Source organism: Simochromis diagramma, unplaced genomic scaffold (genome assembly GCF_900408965.1).
Source record: "Simochromis diagramma unplaced genomic scaffold, fSimDia1.1 OVJJ01000216.1, whole genome shotgun sequence".
In the NCBI taxonomy this organism is placed as follows: domain Eukaryota; kingdom Metazoa; phylum Chordata; class Actinopteri; order Cichliformes; family Cichlidae; genus Simochromis; species Simochromis diagramma.
In genome coordinates this window covers 11,421,918-11,441,038 of record NW_024386883.1, presented here as the reverse complement: position 1 = coordinate 11,441,038, position 19,121 = coordinate 11,421,918, and the positions used below count along the sequence as shown (strand labels likewise).

Here is a 19,121-nt window from a genome sequence, read left to right as displayed (position 1 = left end):
AATGTCAGTATAATCCGGCATTGATCTACACATGCATGTGGAAAATTACTCACACCTGCCAACTACATAGTTGATGAAACTTAGAAGGCACGATACATCCTCATTGCCATTAGACATTTGAAGTCTTTCTTCATACTCAGTGCTACTTCTGAGTGTTGAGTTGGCCTTGAAAGTTGTAAGTTTCCTATAGTTTTATCTGCATGCACCACTCACTTTGCTTTATGTAGTGCATTTCTTTCTTACCTGCTAACTAAGTATTCTTAACTGTGCAAGAAATGCTTTGCAATCTTTAATTTTAATGACTTGGTAAAGACATCCAGTGATGTTATGGTTCGTTCCCACTGCTTGGTAGCATTAATAAAATCAGACCTGCTTGCTTTGTCTGTAAAGATCAAAAGAGACGGCCCAGTGTCCTTCTGTTCACACTGAGACGGCGTTTTCGGACAAGAAAAACGCAGCGTTTTGAAAACGCTCTTGAAAACTGATACATTTTTCGCAGTGTGGACTGCGAACCCGCAGACTTTTTGAAAACAATGACACATTTTAGTCATGTGATGCAGTAATGTGACCAATTAAACCAAGATAGGGCATTAAACAGCAGTTGTTTTGTTTGCTCTCAATTTTGACAGCCCTATTAAAGATTAATATCAATCTGTACATGCTCCAGATATCTTTTCTTCAAGTTCTTTTGCCGCGACGTTTCAACGAGCCGGAAAGTAAATAAACGGCTGACAGAAATGAGGCAGGTCAAATCGTCTTGACTTTCACGCATGCACAGTACTGGATTGTAAGCGTTTTCGGCCGTTTCAATGTGGACGCACAACTCTGTGAAAACGACTAAAAGCGATAGTGTGGATGTGGAGCGTTTTCAGACGAAAACGCAGTTTTCAAATTTGTGTGGACGTAGCCTTAGAGAGCCTTAAGATTAAAAATCAAGATTCTAATCATTAGCATGTATAGAGGACACACACACAGGAACTACTTTCACTTTCTTCTCTACAACTTAAATGTAGTCATAAAACAGTAATGGAGATCTTGAGAACCAAGAGTTTGTTTACTTAGCGCAGGGGTGCCCAATCCCAGTCCTCGAGATCTACTATCCTGCAGCTTTTAGATGCATCCCTACTCCAACACAGCTGAATCAAATGGTGTGATTACCTCTTCAGCATGCCATCAAGTTTGGCAAAGGCCTGATAACAAGGCATTCAGTTGATTCAGGTGTGTCAGAAGAAGGATGCGTCTAAAAGCTGCAAGACGGTAGCTCTCGAGGACTGGGATTGGGCACCCCTGACTTAGCAGCTTTCAACTTTCTACCTCCCACTTTTTCTTTCATTCAGTCTCGTAAAAACTCTCGCCTCAAGGTCACTGCGGTATTTGGGGAGGGTAATGTTAGTTCAGGGTTGTCTGTTGTCAGTGGGGTTCACTTCGGCCACATATACCCACAGGCAGCCATTTCCTCCGGTCCCCCCCTCATTCAGGCAATTTAAAATCTGTATACTCATGGGATCATCAGGCAGCAGCTTGCAGGCCTCAGCAAGGGCTATGAAAGGGCTTGAGATTACTGTAACTTACACTGCAGGTGTGGGTGATAGAGGAGGATGGATGGTAAAAATGTAATCAACGCCTAAGCTTGTTCCTAGTCGCAGTCTATTAGCATGAGCAAGGGCTTAGTAATTATTTTCGTGGACTAAATCCGCCCCGCTAGGACTGAGGGTGTAAGTGCAACTGTATTTATAGTCTCTTTGTGCCATTGAGGATGTGAATATTCTTTGTGCTGTTGCTGTTCTCTATGTGTTACATGATAATTATGTATAGAAATATTCTTGTCAGATAAGTTATAGGCAGCTTCTAGCCAATCTCCAAAGCAGGAAAACATACAGTAAAGTACTTATTGAGCACTCCAACATGTCTAATTGTTACCTGTTATTAATTCTGAAAAGTTACCATTACAAATGCAATTTTGCAAATCCAAAGGTATTCAGCTGCCTCACACCTATCTGAGTGTTTCTGTAGAGAAACCTGTGACTATAATGACTTGTTTTTATTAGTAGATTACAGACTCGCTCATTAAATCTCTTTACTTGTGATCAGATAATTAACACTGCTCTTGATAAATTGTGGTCATCATTATTGACTGGCTTCACCTGTAGTTACTGTATATTGTTAGTAGAGTGCCAAAATAAATCTCCCACTCACTTTGCTGCCTTTTTGCAAAAGAGGCATTTGCATTTTCAACATTGTCCCTGCTTAGTAAATCTGACCCCAAATTGGGTCTAAGTTGATCAGGAAATCACAGTGGAAACTGTGATGACAGTTTTGGTGTTTATCCAACCATTTGCTCAGGTGGCCCCTAAAAAACAAAACACATATCGTTACAGCGACATTATCACTCACACACACACACACACACACACACACACACACACACACACACACACACACACACACACACACACACACACACACACACACACAAATAATAAAAGGAAAACTGTTAACTGAGTCTGCTTGGGATAGAAAATCATCACTAACGTTGTTGCTTATTCAAATGCATCCATGTCAAGCAACTTTCTGCAAGGAGTGACTCATTTAAAAGAAAATGAAATCCTACCACTTGTAGACTATGAAGACACTAAATGATCTCTGAGTTTCCAGTCTTACCCAAGGCACAGAATGGATGAAAGTCATGAAAGAAGAGTCAGAGTTATCATAATAAGAGTTGTTCTATTATTTCACTCATGATGATTCAGCTGTTAGCTCTCTGCTGCTTTAAAACGAACTCTCCCAGCAGCTGCTGCCATTGTGAACAATATGCAGCATTCGATATGAAGCCTTATGAATTCCACGCTATCTAACAAAACAACCAGAGTCATTAGTAAAGAATTTGTGTATCCACATTAATATTTCCATCGACACAATAACTGAAAAATCATCAAAACAAACAACCTGCATATCTGAATAAAAAAAGCACCTCTATGCACTTCACTTTGTTAATTGACTAATTAGTACAGATCAAGAATTGTCTCACAACCTTGATTTCAGAAAGAAAATAACAATAAAGCCGTACCTGCTGCTGCACTTTGACGGGGACTCAGCGGGCTTTTTCTAAACACTAATTATTAAAATAAAAGCAGCAAGAAAAGCAATAATGAGAACAATTACTTTCCTACGCTTTTACGTGTTTCGCAACAAAAACAAAACCAACGGGGAGACGGTTGTTGGACCCGTATACTGAACTTTGCATGTGCCTGTTAGTCATACCGTGGTGGAGGGGGCTGGGTGGTGTTTGGTAAGTGATATAGAGCTGGTGTGCATAATGCTGATGTGCAGTTTGAGAAGCCAGTTCCTGATGACAGGCTTGCAGACAGACAGGCAGGCAGGGACTGAATGCTACTGTACTATTTCTCCTTTACCGCTTCGCCAATAACTTTGGTGTTGCAATGGGTTTCTCATTTAGTAGGTGCCAAGCTGCACAGGCTCTGATAAGACTTCCTGAGCACACACTGATCCACTCTGCTAAATGTATGGTGAGGCAAACTGACAGCTTCCCCGTACTCAGGAAATCTAGAGGCATCATTTTAAATCACTGCAAGTTATGTATTAGCTAAGAAATGTAGGAAGGACTTTAAATGTTAAATCATCGCTTTTTACTGATTTGATACTGGATTATTGCTCACGCTGTCAATAACTTCTCAAGAACAGTCCCATATGGGTTATTAATTTTCAAATCAACAAGATCCGTGGTATGTGATTCATGGTGAGCTGTGACAGCCTACAGCTGATGCTATCAGCTCACTCCTCCAGTCCCTAATCGTATTCAAACAGACAGTGAGGTCTTCATAACTTGACAGCTCACACTCTTACTCTGCTGATCATTCATGCTGCTGTGTTGCTATTGACCCAGGTTGCTGCAAATTCCCTGCACCTCCTGTAACTCCTCCTGCTGCTGTGTCTAGATAGATGCAGAGGGAGCTGCTGCCGAATAATTACTGGTGTTGTGCCATGATTTCATACTGAAGGAGTTTTATTTTAAAATGGGATCCATGGGAGGGTTTCAAGGTGACCAAAAAGAACACAAAGGCTTGTCTCAGATTTGCCAAAAAAACATCTTGATGATTCCCAAACTTTTGGGAAAATAATTTGTGGACTGAAGAGATAAACCTTTTTAGAACGTTTGAGTCCCATTGCATCTTGGATGACACTAACAAAGCATTTCATAAAAAGAGCATCATACAAGTTAAATATGGTGTTGGTAGTGATGGCCTGTGTCCGCCATCAGTTCATATCCTGAAGCTCAAGCAGGGCAATGATTGGAACCAGACCAGCAAGTCCACCTCTGAATGTGTCAAAAAATACACATATGAATAAATAATCCAGACATAAATCGAAATTAGATGCTTTGACATGACCTTAAATAGGCTGTTCGTTCTCGAAAACCCTCCAATTTGGCTTAATTAAAACAGTTCTGCAAAAAAAGACTGGGCCAAAATTCCTCCACAGTGATGTGAAAGCCAGTTTTCACAAATGCCTGATTGAAATTCTTGCTGCCAAGAGTGTCACAACAAGTTATTAGGTTTTGGAGTACTTTTTTGAATATGGCCAAGTAGGTTTTGTATTTACACAAGTTATCTTCATCTAATATTGAGTTTGTTTTAATGATCTGAAGCAGCGGTCCCCAACCCCTGGGTCATGGACTGATACCGGTCCTTGAGCTGTTTGGTACCAGGCTGCAAGAGTTGAGGCTCGGGTGACATTTATGGTTTTCAGGGTTTTTAGCGTTATTTTTTTAAATCGTTTTTAGCGTTAACTCTGGTTTTACTGGGTCTTTTTCCATGTGTTATGAATAAATCTTCTTTTTTGGCACCGGTACTGGTTTTATTTTGATGTATTTATCCACGACACCGTAAAGTCCAGTCCATGAAAATGTTGTCAGACATAAAACAGTCTGCAGGTTGGGGACCACTGATCTGAAGCATCTAAGTATGATAGATATGAGAAAAAAAAACTAAGAAAGCAAGAAGGAAGAAAATATTTTTTCACAGTATTGGTGACCACAGCGTTGGTCATAAAAAAGAGGAAAAAAAATAGAGTACATTTAAATTTAAAAAATATATATATAAATAAATATATTTTTATATAAAAATATAAAAATATTAAAAATACTGTTTGGTGCTCATTAAAATGGAGAATGTTAAAGGTTTAAGAATTTAAGTGTAGAACTGCCACAGAAGAAATTCTAGACAGACTACGGAGCTCACACTAAGCCGATTTAAACAGCTGCCAACAGCGATTATGCAATATGAGACTCTCCTATGACTTGTGTCACCCCCTCTGAGATTGGCTCTGCTCTTGTAGACCTTTCTGCCCTCAGGAGCAAAGAGTGTCCATCATACCCGTAATTATCTGGAAGGGAGGTCCATCACTATTGCATATTAGCAGCACACAGACGGCATGGCAGTAAATAATCCCATCATTTCACCCAGAGGAGGTCAGGCAGACATAAATTTAACACAGAGCAGTTTTACATCCTGGAGGGCATTGTAGGGAGGTTTCATCATCAGAAGGATTGATGTCTTGGATTTCCCCTCCCTCCCTCCCGCTGCCTTTCAGCCAAAGCCAAGAACTCATCCAATGAGTACAGGAGTAATTTTTTGGTTTCTTTGATTAATGTACATCTGAATTGCACTCAGTTTTAGGACTGCTTTGGACCATTTTAATTTCTCAACTGGAATTCTACACAAAATGTTTTGTCAAGCAACTCTTGACAGCAGACCAGCAATGACTCAGTTCTGATGCCTGAGATGCTCAGCACTTAAGAATTGTATAAGCTTTCATGGCATTTATGGGCTCAATTTGTATTTCAAGAGTTTTCTTCTTTTTATAAAGCGAAATGAAGACGGCAAGAAAGCTTGATTCTTCTAATTGTAATTCCTTCAAACGTGATATACTGTTGTATTGTGTTTGTGTAATTACAAGCAAAGTGCTTCTACAAAGCTTTTGAAATACTTAAGTAATTGAAAATTAAGAGAAAAATGCAGAAGACCAACAAATGCAGTCACAAAATATATAGTGACTTTTCTGAGAAAGTCATTAAGTTTCCTTAGGAAACCTATACAATGAAAAGCATTGTACTGAAACGTTGTACTGAAATGCAGTACTGTACAAAAGTCTTGAAATGAGCCACACCTTATTTCTTTATATTTTGCCTTTAAGGTGCCAGATTGGGTTTTGTTTGTTTGTTTTAAGTGCTTTTGAGCAATAATTCTCCAGGCTCTCTCAAGTTTTTCTTTGGACTCTGGCTGCCTTTTCACAAATTTTCAGTCCAGTCCTTGTACATGATCATTTTCAGAACAATGTTTAGTTTATTTTAGTTTCCTTGTTCTTAGCAAAGGACCAGTTTTAAACTGTATCTTTAGTCACTTTGTTACTAGCAGCTTCTCTTAAAAAACTGAACAAAAAAAACCCAACATTTTTATCCTAATTTCTTTAATTGAATCGATGAAAAATGCCAACGTTTGACAGGGATAAAATAGTTGAAAAACACATTTTTCCACCACTGTCCACAAGGTGTATAGAGTGTCATTTAAAAAATGAGGAAGCTGGAAGTGGGCGACGAAACAGGAAGAGATGCAGCTGGCCATATGACTTGGTCTGTCTGGTGAAACCTCATCAGAAATGGTCTAAGTTGAAGCGCGACTGCCACCAAGCCATTTTTAAGAAAGGAAAACAACAATAAAACAACTGGACCGGAAATCAGTGACAAGTTTTATGGAGGGATTAATCCAAATTTGAGTTTTTTTGGTTCAAATATTCAATATGTAAAGCGGAGGTCAGAAGAGAGGTACAACAGTATCTACAGTATCATCATATCAGTATCTACTGTAAAACGCAGTGGAGGCTATGTCATGGATTGGTGCTGAATTTCAGCCTTTGGCGTTGGGATCTTGTCAAAACTAATGGAAATATAAATCCTGAAAACTATTCAGATTTTGATCCATCTACAACACTGGAAAATATATGATTGGGAACAGCTTCATATTTCACTATGTCGAGGATTTCAAACACACTGCCAGAGCAGTAATAGCGTGCTTGGATAGAAAGAGACACTGTGGGACACTGTCATTCATGGATTGGCCTCCCCAGAGCCCAGACCTGAACGTTCATCTTACGAATCATCTTAAGAGAGCAGAACTAAAGGCAGCTAACATCCAACAAGGAGCTCTGAATGTCCTTCATGAAGTCTGAAGAACTATTCCTGAAGACTATTTAATGAAACTGAAGGACAGCTTGCCTATGAGAATTTAGGCTGTGTTAAAGAATAAAGGTGATGATGGCTGTGGTCATATTGACGTTCCAGTTTCTTCTTACTGTATTTCCATGTTTCCATATTTCAGTAAATCATTGCACCTATTTCCAATTTTCCTTACAAAAGGAAATGAGTGGTGACTCAAGATTTCTTTTAACAATACTGTATTTTGTTACACTCTCTTGCTGCCCCCCATTATCGCATCTTATGAATAATCTGTTTTTTTGTGCCTTTTAGAGTTATCACATCTTTAAATATCCATGACATTTTGTCCTCTAATGCAGCGCTTTCAAATTCCCTTTTGAAAGAGAATTTCTTCCTTGGCTCTTTGTCTCTCTGTTTGTTTTCCCCTGCTTGACATTTATAAAGTAAGCGCTTGGAGGATGCTGTGAACAGTGGAGAGTAGCTCCGTCTCCGGGACATTGAGCGTCCATGGTGCGAGCAGCTTCGGATCACTCACTTAAGCAGCTAACATTTCAAATGGGCAATAAAGAGAGTCCTGGTCCCTCTAGAACAATAAAACAGTGTTAGAGTCAGGGGTGGATGCACTGTAATACAGACAGATATTTCTCTGCCACAGCTGCAGCTGCTGTGCTCAGCAGAAGGGGAAAGGCTGAATCAAAGGACGCTCACTACACCAAAGAAAGGGAGCACGATTCACTCCAGCATTCAAGTTTACTTCAGGTGTAACATTCATTTTCTCTCCATGTATCAAAGGTGTATTTATAGTGGGAAAGAGCTCATTAGTTCTTTAAAATAATCAGAATTTAATTATCATCTTTCAGTTAAGAAGCACTGGCACAAAATCTAACATAACACTCAATCTTTTTAACATGTGCAGCAGCAGAAATAATATTGTTTAATACTTTTGTTTCTCCCTGTATATGTACTTAGGGGACCACAGTAAGTCTGAGCAAAGATAGGATTGTTCTTACTGTATATGACAAGATGTAAATCAGCTTGGTGGGGGATGTGTGTGTTAATTTATTTCTGTCCTTCCAGCACAGGGATAAGAATGACAGTTAGGTGATGATCCCTCATGTCTGAGCCATCTCACGCCTCATTCCCCTTGAAGGAATAACATTGAACAGGGATTTACCCAAGACCTTGACTTGACTGCCTGCATGCAGAGAAGAGTGTGCATTGTCTTTCTTTTTTTGTACAGCTGTGCGAGTCTTTGGTTTGTAATAAGTAGGAGGGTCACCAGCCTTAAGGGTGTGCGTGTGTTTCTCTGGCTTCATCTTTGCCAGCTTTATGTGCGACGCATGACGCGGTCCTTCCAGAAATAAACAGGAGATAACTGAGATTTATTGGTTTGATTATTTTCTATAACTTACTGTTTTTTCAAACTGACCTCTGCCACCAAGCGTGACTGCTTGATAGATGTGCTTGATTAACAGAATTGAGTACTACAAATTAGAGGCCACAGTAACCTCAAGTTCCAGTTTCATAACTTCATATGTTATCACTAGCTCCGGTACGCAATTCATCAAAGCAGGAATGACCCCCAAACTGTTGTTCCAACAAGCTCCAAATTATCTTTTAAATTTTTTTTTATGATGCACTGGACATCAAGAGCCACAAGAGCAAACATTCCCAAATGTATACTTAAGCTTGACTGAGGTTTATTTACTACCATGTTTAATCATGTGTTGCGGTCATTCATCCTTAATCAGTTTTCAGGTTCAGGTATTATATTATGTTATGTTAAGCTTTTTTCTGTTTTTCTTCACTAAACAAAAAAGAAAGCCTTTCTCTTTCTCTTGCAGAAGAGACTTCATTGACAACAGAAACCTTCATTTTGTATTCATACAAATAGAAATATGCTCTTCTTTAATATGCACCTTAACACTGCAGAACACTGTGCTTTTCCTGCAGCCCAGTCGAACCTGTGTTAACTTTGCTGCAGTGACAGCTGGGCTAACAAATGTAGACATGCTTTGGCAGTGCTATGCCCTGCTGTGGGTTTGACATCAAAAGGAGACGCTGGGAATAAACTTCTGAGTCTATTAAGCCCATCATGTCCCTTAATTTTGCATTTGTTAGCATTCGTGGCTGTTGAGTTGTCGGAGGACATTAGGCAGTGAGATCCATCTCTATATACTCTCAGAGGGGGATCTCCTGCTCTGCAATAACTGGGGATGGATGTCATATTCAGATTTAGTTATATAAAAATTTTAAAACTTTTTTTACTGTGCTTCTGACTTGCAAGTAGCCCTTACTTGACCTTACCTTCTCATAGCATACTGCCAACAGACGAAGTCACGTGATAAACAACCAAAGGAGGGTCACAAAAATAGCAAAATAACAACATGATCTTATTTTTTGTCTGTTCTTTACTCCAAACGTTTCTCACAACAGACGAATAAACACAGGTTGCATGATTTCTTTGTGGTTTCTAAGTTTTTGTTGCACATCATCATTAAACAGAACCTTGCTGAGAATTAAAAAAGGCCTGGTTTAAAGCATGAGCTTTAATCCCTTAGAAAAGCAGTACAAGAAGCTTGAGAGGGTCTAAATGGGAATGTGTACCTATTGTTTTCACTTGGATTCAAGGATTACTTGTAATTAGTTGGACTCCTGCACAGAAAAGCTGTCAGACAAATTATGCAAACAAAAAACGAATATTTTTTTAAATGAGTGAACACTCAAGGACACATGTACGGATGTACGAACAGACACATTATCTGTCCCATTTGCCTTCCTTTCCTCTCCTCCCACTCGGAAACACGCAAACACATTAAATCCAATTTGAAGCTACAATCCAAAGGCTTCGGCTTGTGCAATTGAGGTTAATCAAATGTCTTTTTTTTTCTCCCCCATGTTTGTGTTCGTTCTTCTAGGCAATGCATGCACCATGTCAGAGTACAACAAGCTGAAGAGCATGCTGCTGGATATGCAACCGAAAGCGCTTAAGGCTGGGGAGCAAAATCAGCAGAGAGACATGGAGGAGAAGAGAGCGCTGGTGGACACCATGTTTAAATACCTGGATGCGAACCAGGATGGCCGACTGATCAGTGATGAACTGGAAAAGGTGAGTGTCAAATGAATCAACACAGCTGTGTGAAAGAAGAGATAAATGGCTGGGAGTGTTTTGTTTCCCATAAGTGTTTGTAACAGTTTTTGTTTGTGGACTTGTCTCCAACAAGTGTTTCCAGTTTAAATGTATCACTGTGCAAATTTACAAAAAGAAAATGCTGGCAGATTTTTCTTTTAAAAAAAAGACTTTTTTAAAATAACGGGGTTTTTTTTTTTTAAATTCTATTAAATTATATATAATGTGATCCTTTAAATAGAAGCCTGTATTGCTTACAGTGGGGAATTAGTCAACCACATTTTTATCTTTATCTACACCAATGATCAAGACAGTGTGATCAAGTTACAAGTGAGAGTGGCTGGAACATTTAGTCATCTTGCTTAACAATAAGAAAAGCTGTCTTCCTACCCAGGGCTGATGGGAAAAATTTGGCATTGATATTTGACTCAATTAAATCACAGTGAGTGTCATCTGGCATCTTGAATTGGGCATCAGAGATGCGTGTTAATTAGACTCCACCTAGCCAGTTCTATGATATCAGTGACTGCCATTGTGCCAATATGCAGTAAACCATGTTAGCCATAGTTGACATCAGACATGGAGCAGGAACAGATGTTTATATGTGCATTTTAAATTTGCTGTTGCTCTTTATTATTATGTGGGCATCCAAAGACAAAGGTTGCATGATGCCAAAGGAATATAAACTCAGTACGGGTTGAAATGAATTCTCAAAAGTGCTTCAGCTCTTTCCAAGCTCTTTAGACTTCAGTAATTATTCTCATGTTATCTCACTGTGGCTTTATATTGCAACCAGAGTGTTGTCCAAGTTTAGAATTTCAGTGACTTCTGCCTTTTGTGACAGATCTGTATTGAGGGAATAATTAATGCTGATATATGTCCACATGAAATCTTTAGATTGGACACTCACGTCCTGAGGAATTCATAAATTCAGTTTCGCAGAGATAATGCTTTTAAGAATCAAAGATGAATCCCAGTCATCCCTCCAGACTGTCTCCAGTTTTGGATCTGTCTATTGTCACAGATGGTCTTGGAGGGTAAAATCCTGTCCTTAGGTTTGAAATATTTAATTCAAATGCCTAAGGACAGAGTTATCTGTGACAGGAAAAACATGGCTGCAGTCAGCTGCAGGCTGGCTCATGAAAAAAAAAAAGTTTGGTATATCCATTATTATGCCATGTGACATGTCCAAGACCATATAAAATCAGCTGGAGATAAATGCTAAGCTGGAATAAGCTTAGCATAGCAGTTTTTTGACCTAAAAACATATTTTACAGGAAATGTATTATTATTATTATTATTATTATTATTATTATTATTGTATCAAACTGTACCTTGATATATTAAATCAAATATTGACTGGCTCTTCTTTTACAAGGGTCTCAGCTCACAGATTTTAGAAAAATCTGTGAAAAATTTTAGAAAAAATTTTAGAAAATTTTAGAAAAATCCGCTGCAGTTCGCCTACAGATCCAACAGATCCACAGAGGATGCCATCGCCCACGTCCTACACACCACTCTCAGCCACGTGGACAAGAAACAGGGTAACTATGTGCGAATGCTGTTTGTTGATTACAGTTCAGCGTTTAACACAATAGTGCCCTGCAGACTGTTCACAAAGCTGAGGGATCTGGGACTTAACAGCCGTCTGTGTGCATGGGTGTTGGACTTCCTCACTGGCAGAACTCAGGTGGTGAGGGTGGGCAGGTGCTTCTCCAACAGCATCACCATCAACACAGGAGCACCTCAGGGATGTGTCCTCTCGCCACTGCTCTACCCCCTCTACACTTCAGACTGTGTGGCCACCCATGGCTCCAACACCATTGTGAAGTTTGCTGACGACACAGTGGTGTTGGGTGCCATCTCCAACAACGATGAGGCGGCCTACATGGATGAAGTGAAGAATCTGGCATCGTGGTGCCAGGACAACCACCTCCAGCTGAACGTCAGCAAGACCAAGGAGCTGGTGGTGGACTTCAGAAGGGGTCAGCACAGAGACTACAAGCCCATCATCATCAATGGAGCTCCAGTGGAGAGGGTGCAGTCCTTCAAGTATCTTGGTGTCCACATCTCCTCAGACCTGACATGGTCTGCCCACATTCAGGTCCAGACCAAAAAGGCTAGGCAGCGCCTGTATCACCTACGACAACTGAGGAAGTTCAGGGTCTCTCCAAAGATCCTCAGGATTTTCTATACAGGCGCTGTGGAGAGCATCCTCACACAGAACATGACATCGTGGTCTGGGAACAGCTGTGTGAAGGACCAAAAAGCTCTCCAGAGAGTGATCCGTACAGCAGAACGCTGCTGCAGGATTGCTCTCCCCCCGCTTCAGGACACCTACACCAGGAGATGCCGGACTAGAGCAGCGCAGATACTGAAGGACCCGTCCCATCCTGGCAACAAACTGTTCCAACTTCTGCAATCTGGTAGAAGGTTCCGCATCTTCCGGGCAAGGACAGAGAGACTCAAGAGGAGCTTCTATCCCCAAGCCATCCGTGCCCTAAACACACACACCCGCCCTCTCACATCATCTATAATTGACTGAGACAGGACTCTTCCAGACACTAAACCAAGGCACAATGTACATTTCAAATTCCTTTAATTTTAAATATGTTTATATTGTCTCCTGTAAAATAGTCAGATGTCTATTCATATTAATATACAGAATTCACCCGCTTGCTGCTACTACTGCACATTCACCCAGTGTATATACTATATGTCTGTGTATATATATATATATATATATATATATATATATATATATATATATATATATATATATATATATATATATATAATGTTCTTCCTCTACACCCCCCCCCCCAAATTTTTGCACATGTCGAGGAGCGTGTCAGCCTACATTTCACTGTGTGTTATACTTGTATAACTATGCATGTGACAAATAAAGAACCTTGAACCTTGAACCTTGAAAATAAAGCCAAAATAACTAAATAAATAAATAGAATAACCACATAAGGATTCAATCTCCAGAATTTATTGTGCAACCGTTTTTGTTGTTGCTGTTATAATAAATTCTAAGCACATAAATATTGGCACTAACTAAAAAGATTAGGTGAGGTGTCCTCCATAAATGCTACATAAGCAGTCTAGCTTTCTAGCATGGGCCAGCATTTGATAAATATAGAGTTACACTGAGAAGCATTTTTATTCTCTTATTTCTAGAGAAGAAACAACTTTAACAGAATAAGCAAGGCTGAGTTTTTTGTTTAACTTCCTAAAAACTGCTAAACATCACCCACTCAAAGATGGTTCCCCTGAGAGTGAAGTACTGCTACTACTGCAAAAGAGGACTCATAAATGACAGCGAATGGATGTGAGAGTGGTGAGTCTTCCCAGGGGAACATCTTTGAATTAACTCAGGTGCAGTATGCAAGAGTAGCAGGACCAGATACTCTTAAAAAGGAAAGGCAATCAGTATAGCACTAACATGACGGATTACATATTTAATCCACTACCTTTAATGAGAATGGAAGTACACTCAGGAGTTGTGAGTCTGATTCTCTTGTATATAGTACATTTGGTATTTAATTATGATGAGAGACAGCTGAACAGTGCTGTTTGTTTTTTTTTAAATACGGAAAAAGTGGCAATTTCTCTCCTCATAGCACAGCAAAGTCAAAATAAAATCTTCATATAAAAAAGGCTCTATTAGAGGTTTAATCACTAATATATCACTTTTATAAAAGTAATAACCAGTGAATGTAAAAAGTATTGTTTTAATTAAATAGAGGATTCTGTGATTTTCCCCTTCAGTATTTGAAACTAGGCTACTAAAGTGATACAGAAAAGTTCAATTTGTACAGTATCTTTCCTTCTGAGTATGAATAATGTGGTTCTTTCTTACTACACATAGCTTAGGATCATAAAAAGATGGAGGCAAGAGAGAAACAATAAATAAAGCCTATAATAAGATGTAGGACTATGGCACCTGTGTATTTTTCCTCATATTCCTCTAGATGTTTCCTTTTGATGACTGAATGGATGTATTCTGTGTTGTGTGTGTGTATATGTGTTAGATCTCCATGAAAGAGCACCTGGAGGACAGCCTGCTGGAGTGCACCATGCAAGACCTGCTACGCTATGACGACTACAACAACGATGGCCATCTCAGCCTCCACGAGTTCTACACAGCTTTCCGTAAATATTTTTCTATCCTTTTTTTTCCCCTTACAAAAAATGCACAGTTAATCTGTTAAAATATGTACATATAATACTAACATATAGCATTTTGTAATCTAAACAGTTGAAAGTATAGAAATGTGCACTTTTCCAGTAGATGCATACATAAAACGAGCCACATAAGGCATTTATTTGTTAAAAAAGATGGCACAAAAAATATGTGTAAGGCACGGGTGACGTACTTACTGTTGGTACATTTTAGAATTTCACAACATCACAATTCAATCAGCCTCTCCACAGCAGTTCTGAGGATAAAAGATTTCCTGGAACAGATAAATTGATAATTGCATCTGGAATCATCTGGAAGAGCTATAATAGCCTTTGGGGTTTAGGCTGAGTGGCAGCTGAGAGCATGCAGGTTCCACTTTATTAGGACCAAAAATCACAACTCCGTCACTAATGTTGCTATAGCACCAGCATGAAAATTGCTAGACACAGAGGCAACCTGCTGCAAATCTTGTTCTCAAACTCGCTATCTAATTTGATCATTATCTTGCGTGTAAGTTCAAACTGTATTGAACTATGCTGCAAAATGGTAATAAAGTTGATGAATCCAGCAGCTAGTTATGGCAGGTGGCCATTTCCAAAGCTTTACCTTTGGCTTGTGCGGGTCCGTTAAGCTCTACCATTAATTTAGCCCCTTAATGACTGGTTTAAGTGGAAGCCATCCTGCTATTATTTGGTTACAGTCCTTTCACCTTCCAGATGGGCAGCGAAAAGCCATTGCATGGTATTTATCTACCTACAGGTTTGCCTGCAGCATTTTAGGCCAGGTTAGTCAATGCATTTTATGTTTGACAAGCGGCTGAAGAAGTGGGCAGGGACCAATAACACAAGCTATTGATCAGATGACACTCAAGGTTAAGTGTTGGGCTGCAGAAAGGCAACACCGAGGGGGAGCAATTATATTTGAGTGGCACATCTGGTGTTCTGGATAATGTTGATGGTGTTAAATTGTGTGTGTTTGCATGTTTGTGTATGTGTGTGTTTCTGCGATGCAGTCCGAGGTCTCATTGGAGGGTAGTGTGGGAAACCAAAAAGCCAGGAATCACAGGTGTGTTTAACAGGGTGGGCATTTACAATATGGACGCAAGTTTGGAAAAATGAAAAATTAACCTAAATGATGTGAGAAGGATTTTTTTCCCCGCATTGATTTTCTTCCATGCAGCCAAATGCTTGATCTCAGGGCGAACATTTTAAATACAAGCCTTAGTCATGTTTTGGGGATCATATACCTCAAAGCACTAGGTTAGAAGGCATATTCAGGAGTCTTTCTTTGGTTTTCATGGTTCTCTCTGTTGGTACTTTTCTTCTATTCTGTAGCTTTGATGTAAAAATCACAACCCTTTGGCCATTTTCCAAGAAGCCAACTCGAGCTTCACTGTTATTCCCACAGTCTCTGAACTTGTTCTGTTATGAAACACAGTGTGTTTTTCTATTATTTTTATTATTTTGCCCCTCCATGTTGCCTTTGCCTTATTTAATGTATAAACCAAGCAAGTAAACCACCATTCAAAGCTCTGTCCTGCTGTCAGATAAATATTTTTTTTTTCACCACAAATTGAATAGAGGGCAATATGTGCTTTGCTAATACTCCTTAGATGATTACATTCTTATTGATTTTACCCTTGTACTCTACCTTTTTACAATCCCAGCAGGGTTCTTTTTAACCTATTTTTTACTTTTCTTAACTGTCATTGTGTCCTGTGTTAAGTGGATCCCACTTAAACACCTATTTTTGTCTCCAAGGGCATAGATTTAGAATTAAAATCAAAGAATAACACTGATTAGATTTACTGATGCTTTGTCAGAAATGAGAAGCAGCAATCACATCTATATTTGTATCATAGATAGTGCTCTTATCCAAACAGCACGAACATGGGGCAAAACCTACTGAGGTGCATCATGTGAAAAGGCAGCAAAAGATACAAACCGAGAACTCAGGTAGGCAGAAAACGCAATTAGGGACAACCGAACTTTCCAGTATTTCCAGTATCTCCAGTATTTCCAGTGGTTGTCACCTGCACAGATTTAACATAGGTCATTTAACAGTTTTGAATACAAAAATGATGAATAGCTTATATTTTGCCCCAAATAAGCAGTCAGCCTGCAACATTTGTGAATTTTTGGTCTTTAGTCTGTTGAGATAGACACTGCGACTGATCAGCAGTTTCTTGTAAACCAGGTGTTTAATCGTTCACGAACATACTACAGTTGACTATTTATTAATTTTACATTAATGCTGAACCACAATAACTCAGTTTGATTCGTAAAGTTAACAAAGATAGATAAATGAAAAATGTTTTTTGTATCTGCAAGTTGTGAAATTTTAAGAGCAAGCAGTGAAATCCAAAACTAGATATAAATTAAGACATACCGAAGTGAAAGTGGTCTGTCTCATAAGCACTTCATCTTTGAATCTATCCTGTAATTTACTGCATTGTGTGGAAGCTAGCTTTACTCTGTGTCACTAGAATCTGCAGTTTTTGTCTTCTTGATTATTGTGTCCATGTCCCGTTAATTTCAGTTGCCTGTGCATGGACATTTGACAGAACAATGACCAGCGCTGGTCAAGATACCCATTGCTTTTCTCTGAAATCACTTACAATTTGCATGTTATTACTCATGGTACCTTCAAAATGTGTTTGAAGGTACCAAAAAAAAAGTTAAGAAACCAAATAGAGGTATATCATTATAGAAGGAACATCTAATGTGTTTAATAAAAAGAAATGCTTTAAAAAATATAAGATTGATATTTTTGCCATTTTATGGTAAAAAGCTACTCAAGTTGGTATTTCAGTGCAAAGTTGTTGTTGTTTTTTCTCTTTTATTGCTTATTTTGCAGTTCACACCATTAATTCAGAGGTTTTGCTCAGAAGAGCCAGAAAAAGAATGACCTCTTGTTCTGCTTTACTGAATAATCAACATTCTCTTTCCCATAGAGCATATTGCGGGACAGAGATAACAGCATAATGGCTTTAAATTAGCTCTGTAGCCTCCTAATGGTTTAGGGTTTCAACAGGGTTCTGTTTCCCAACATTTATTACAGTGTCAACATTCTGTAGGAGTCGGTTGCTTGTACACGTGACCTTTGTGTCCAAATTAAAACCACTGTAATTACACAATAATAAATGTGCAGGAACGTGCCTCGTGGACTGTGTCAGTGATGCGCGTGCCAAGGTGATTCACATTACCTAAATGTTCGGTAAAAGACAACACAGTGCATTAGAATTGAAACTGCTAAGTGAGCAGGCTTATTGAGAGATATCTGTAGCCTGCAGATGTAATATATGTGGACGCACAAGGTCAGAGCTCCTGTGAGGATACATGTGTAGTATATAGAGCTGCCCTGGGGTGATACGTGGACTGCATGCGCATTATGGCGAGTAACCTTTTGCAAATGTGGAGACTGGGATATCTATGCTGCAATTTTAATTGTGCCATTTCAAGCTATTGTGGTTTTCAGTATAGGTTATGTCGTACATGGAGTCAGTAAACTGCATGCTTTTTAACTGAAAGGTAGAACACACTAGTGTGATATGATAACGTGTGGATTCTCTACGTTCCTATTCATTTTAGAAATTTACAATATAGTGCAACCTTTGTGAATTGTGTAATAATAATTATTAATAATAAATATATCTAGTATTTTTTCATCAAAGGCTGTGTTATTTAAAGCTGAAACTCTCAGAATATCATGACAATCCTCCGATTTGAATTTGCGTTAATAGATGAAAACTTAAAAAGCAGGAATTTTGGAGGTCCTTCAGTCTGTGCACAGAAGAGCATTCAAACAGCAGAGAAAGATAAACAGTAATGGACAGGAACATGCCTCTGCTCCTTTTTCAGCTGTTTGTTTATTTTAAGTCTTCATGACTGACTCTCAATCATCAAGAAAACAACAGGAGTGGACCAGAGGACTGATAGGAAAGTGATGCAATGTGTGAAGGAAACAGCAATGCAGCAGCAGAAAGACAGCAAGATGTTTTAAAAGAAAAGATGAGAAGTTCTGACACTGATATCTCAGAGGTTTGTGACTATATTGTACCTGATCAGAGGAGTAGCCTAAACTTCATCTTGCTTTTTCTGTTTGTTTGGTTTTTTTTGGTTTTCTTTACAATAGAAAATGCTGGAGGCATGTTGGTATGTAGTGCATGCCAAGGTTGCCGAAGCTGAAGGTCATGTTTACAGAGCCATTAGTCATTGAGGGACAGTGCAACGAACCACTGGTTCCATATTTTTTTTTTATTTTATTTGCAAAAGTACACAGCTGGAAAGCTTCTAATTAGGTCCAGGTTGGTTTTCTGTGGTTCATATTGCTTCTCCATGTTTCTCCCACATGCAGTTCTTTCCCTCTAAGCATTTACTCAACTGTGAGTATTTGTTTTCCGTGACGCCAACTAAGAGTGGAATTATGCTGTGATGCTGGGCTGCACTGGCAGGGCCACTCAGCGGCTCTGACTAATTAATCAAAGGAGAGAAGTTGAGACAGAGAGGTAAAAAGAGAGTGAGAAAGAGGAGGATGGCATAAAAAAGAAGGGAGGGGAGAGAGCATCATAT

The 19,121-nt window shown here is 39.1% G+C and overlaps 1 protein-coding gene across 3 annotated transcripts in view; it reads left to right on the top strand.

The window, feature by feature from the left end:
- fstl4 (follistatin-like 4) overlaps positions 1-19,121 on the top strand; it is a 206,657-nt gene that overhangs the window by 123,934 nt on the left and 63,602 nt on the right. For all 3 annotated transcript variants that reach the window (XM_040032271.1, XM_040032269.1, XM_040032270.1), the window contains exons 5-6: positions 10,150-10,340; positions 14,399-14,519. In XM_040032271.1, coding sequence (XP_039888205.1) covers positions 10,150-10,340; positions 14,399-14,519 — 312 coding nt within the window. The remainder of the gene's footprint in view (positions 1-10,149; positions 10,341-14,398; positions 14,520-19,121) is intronic.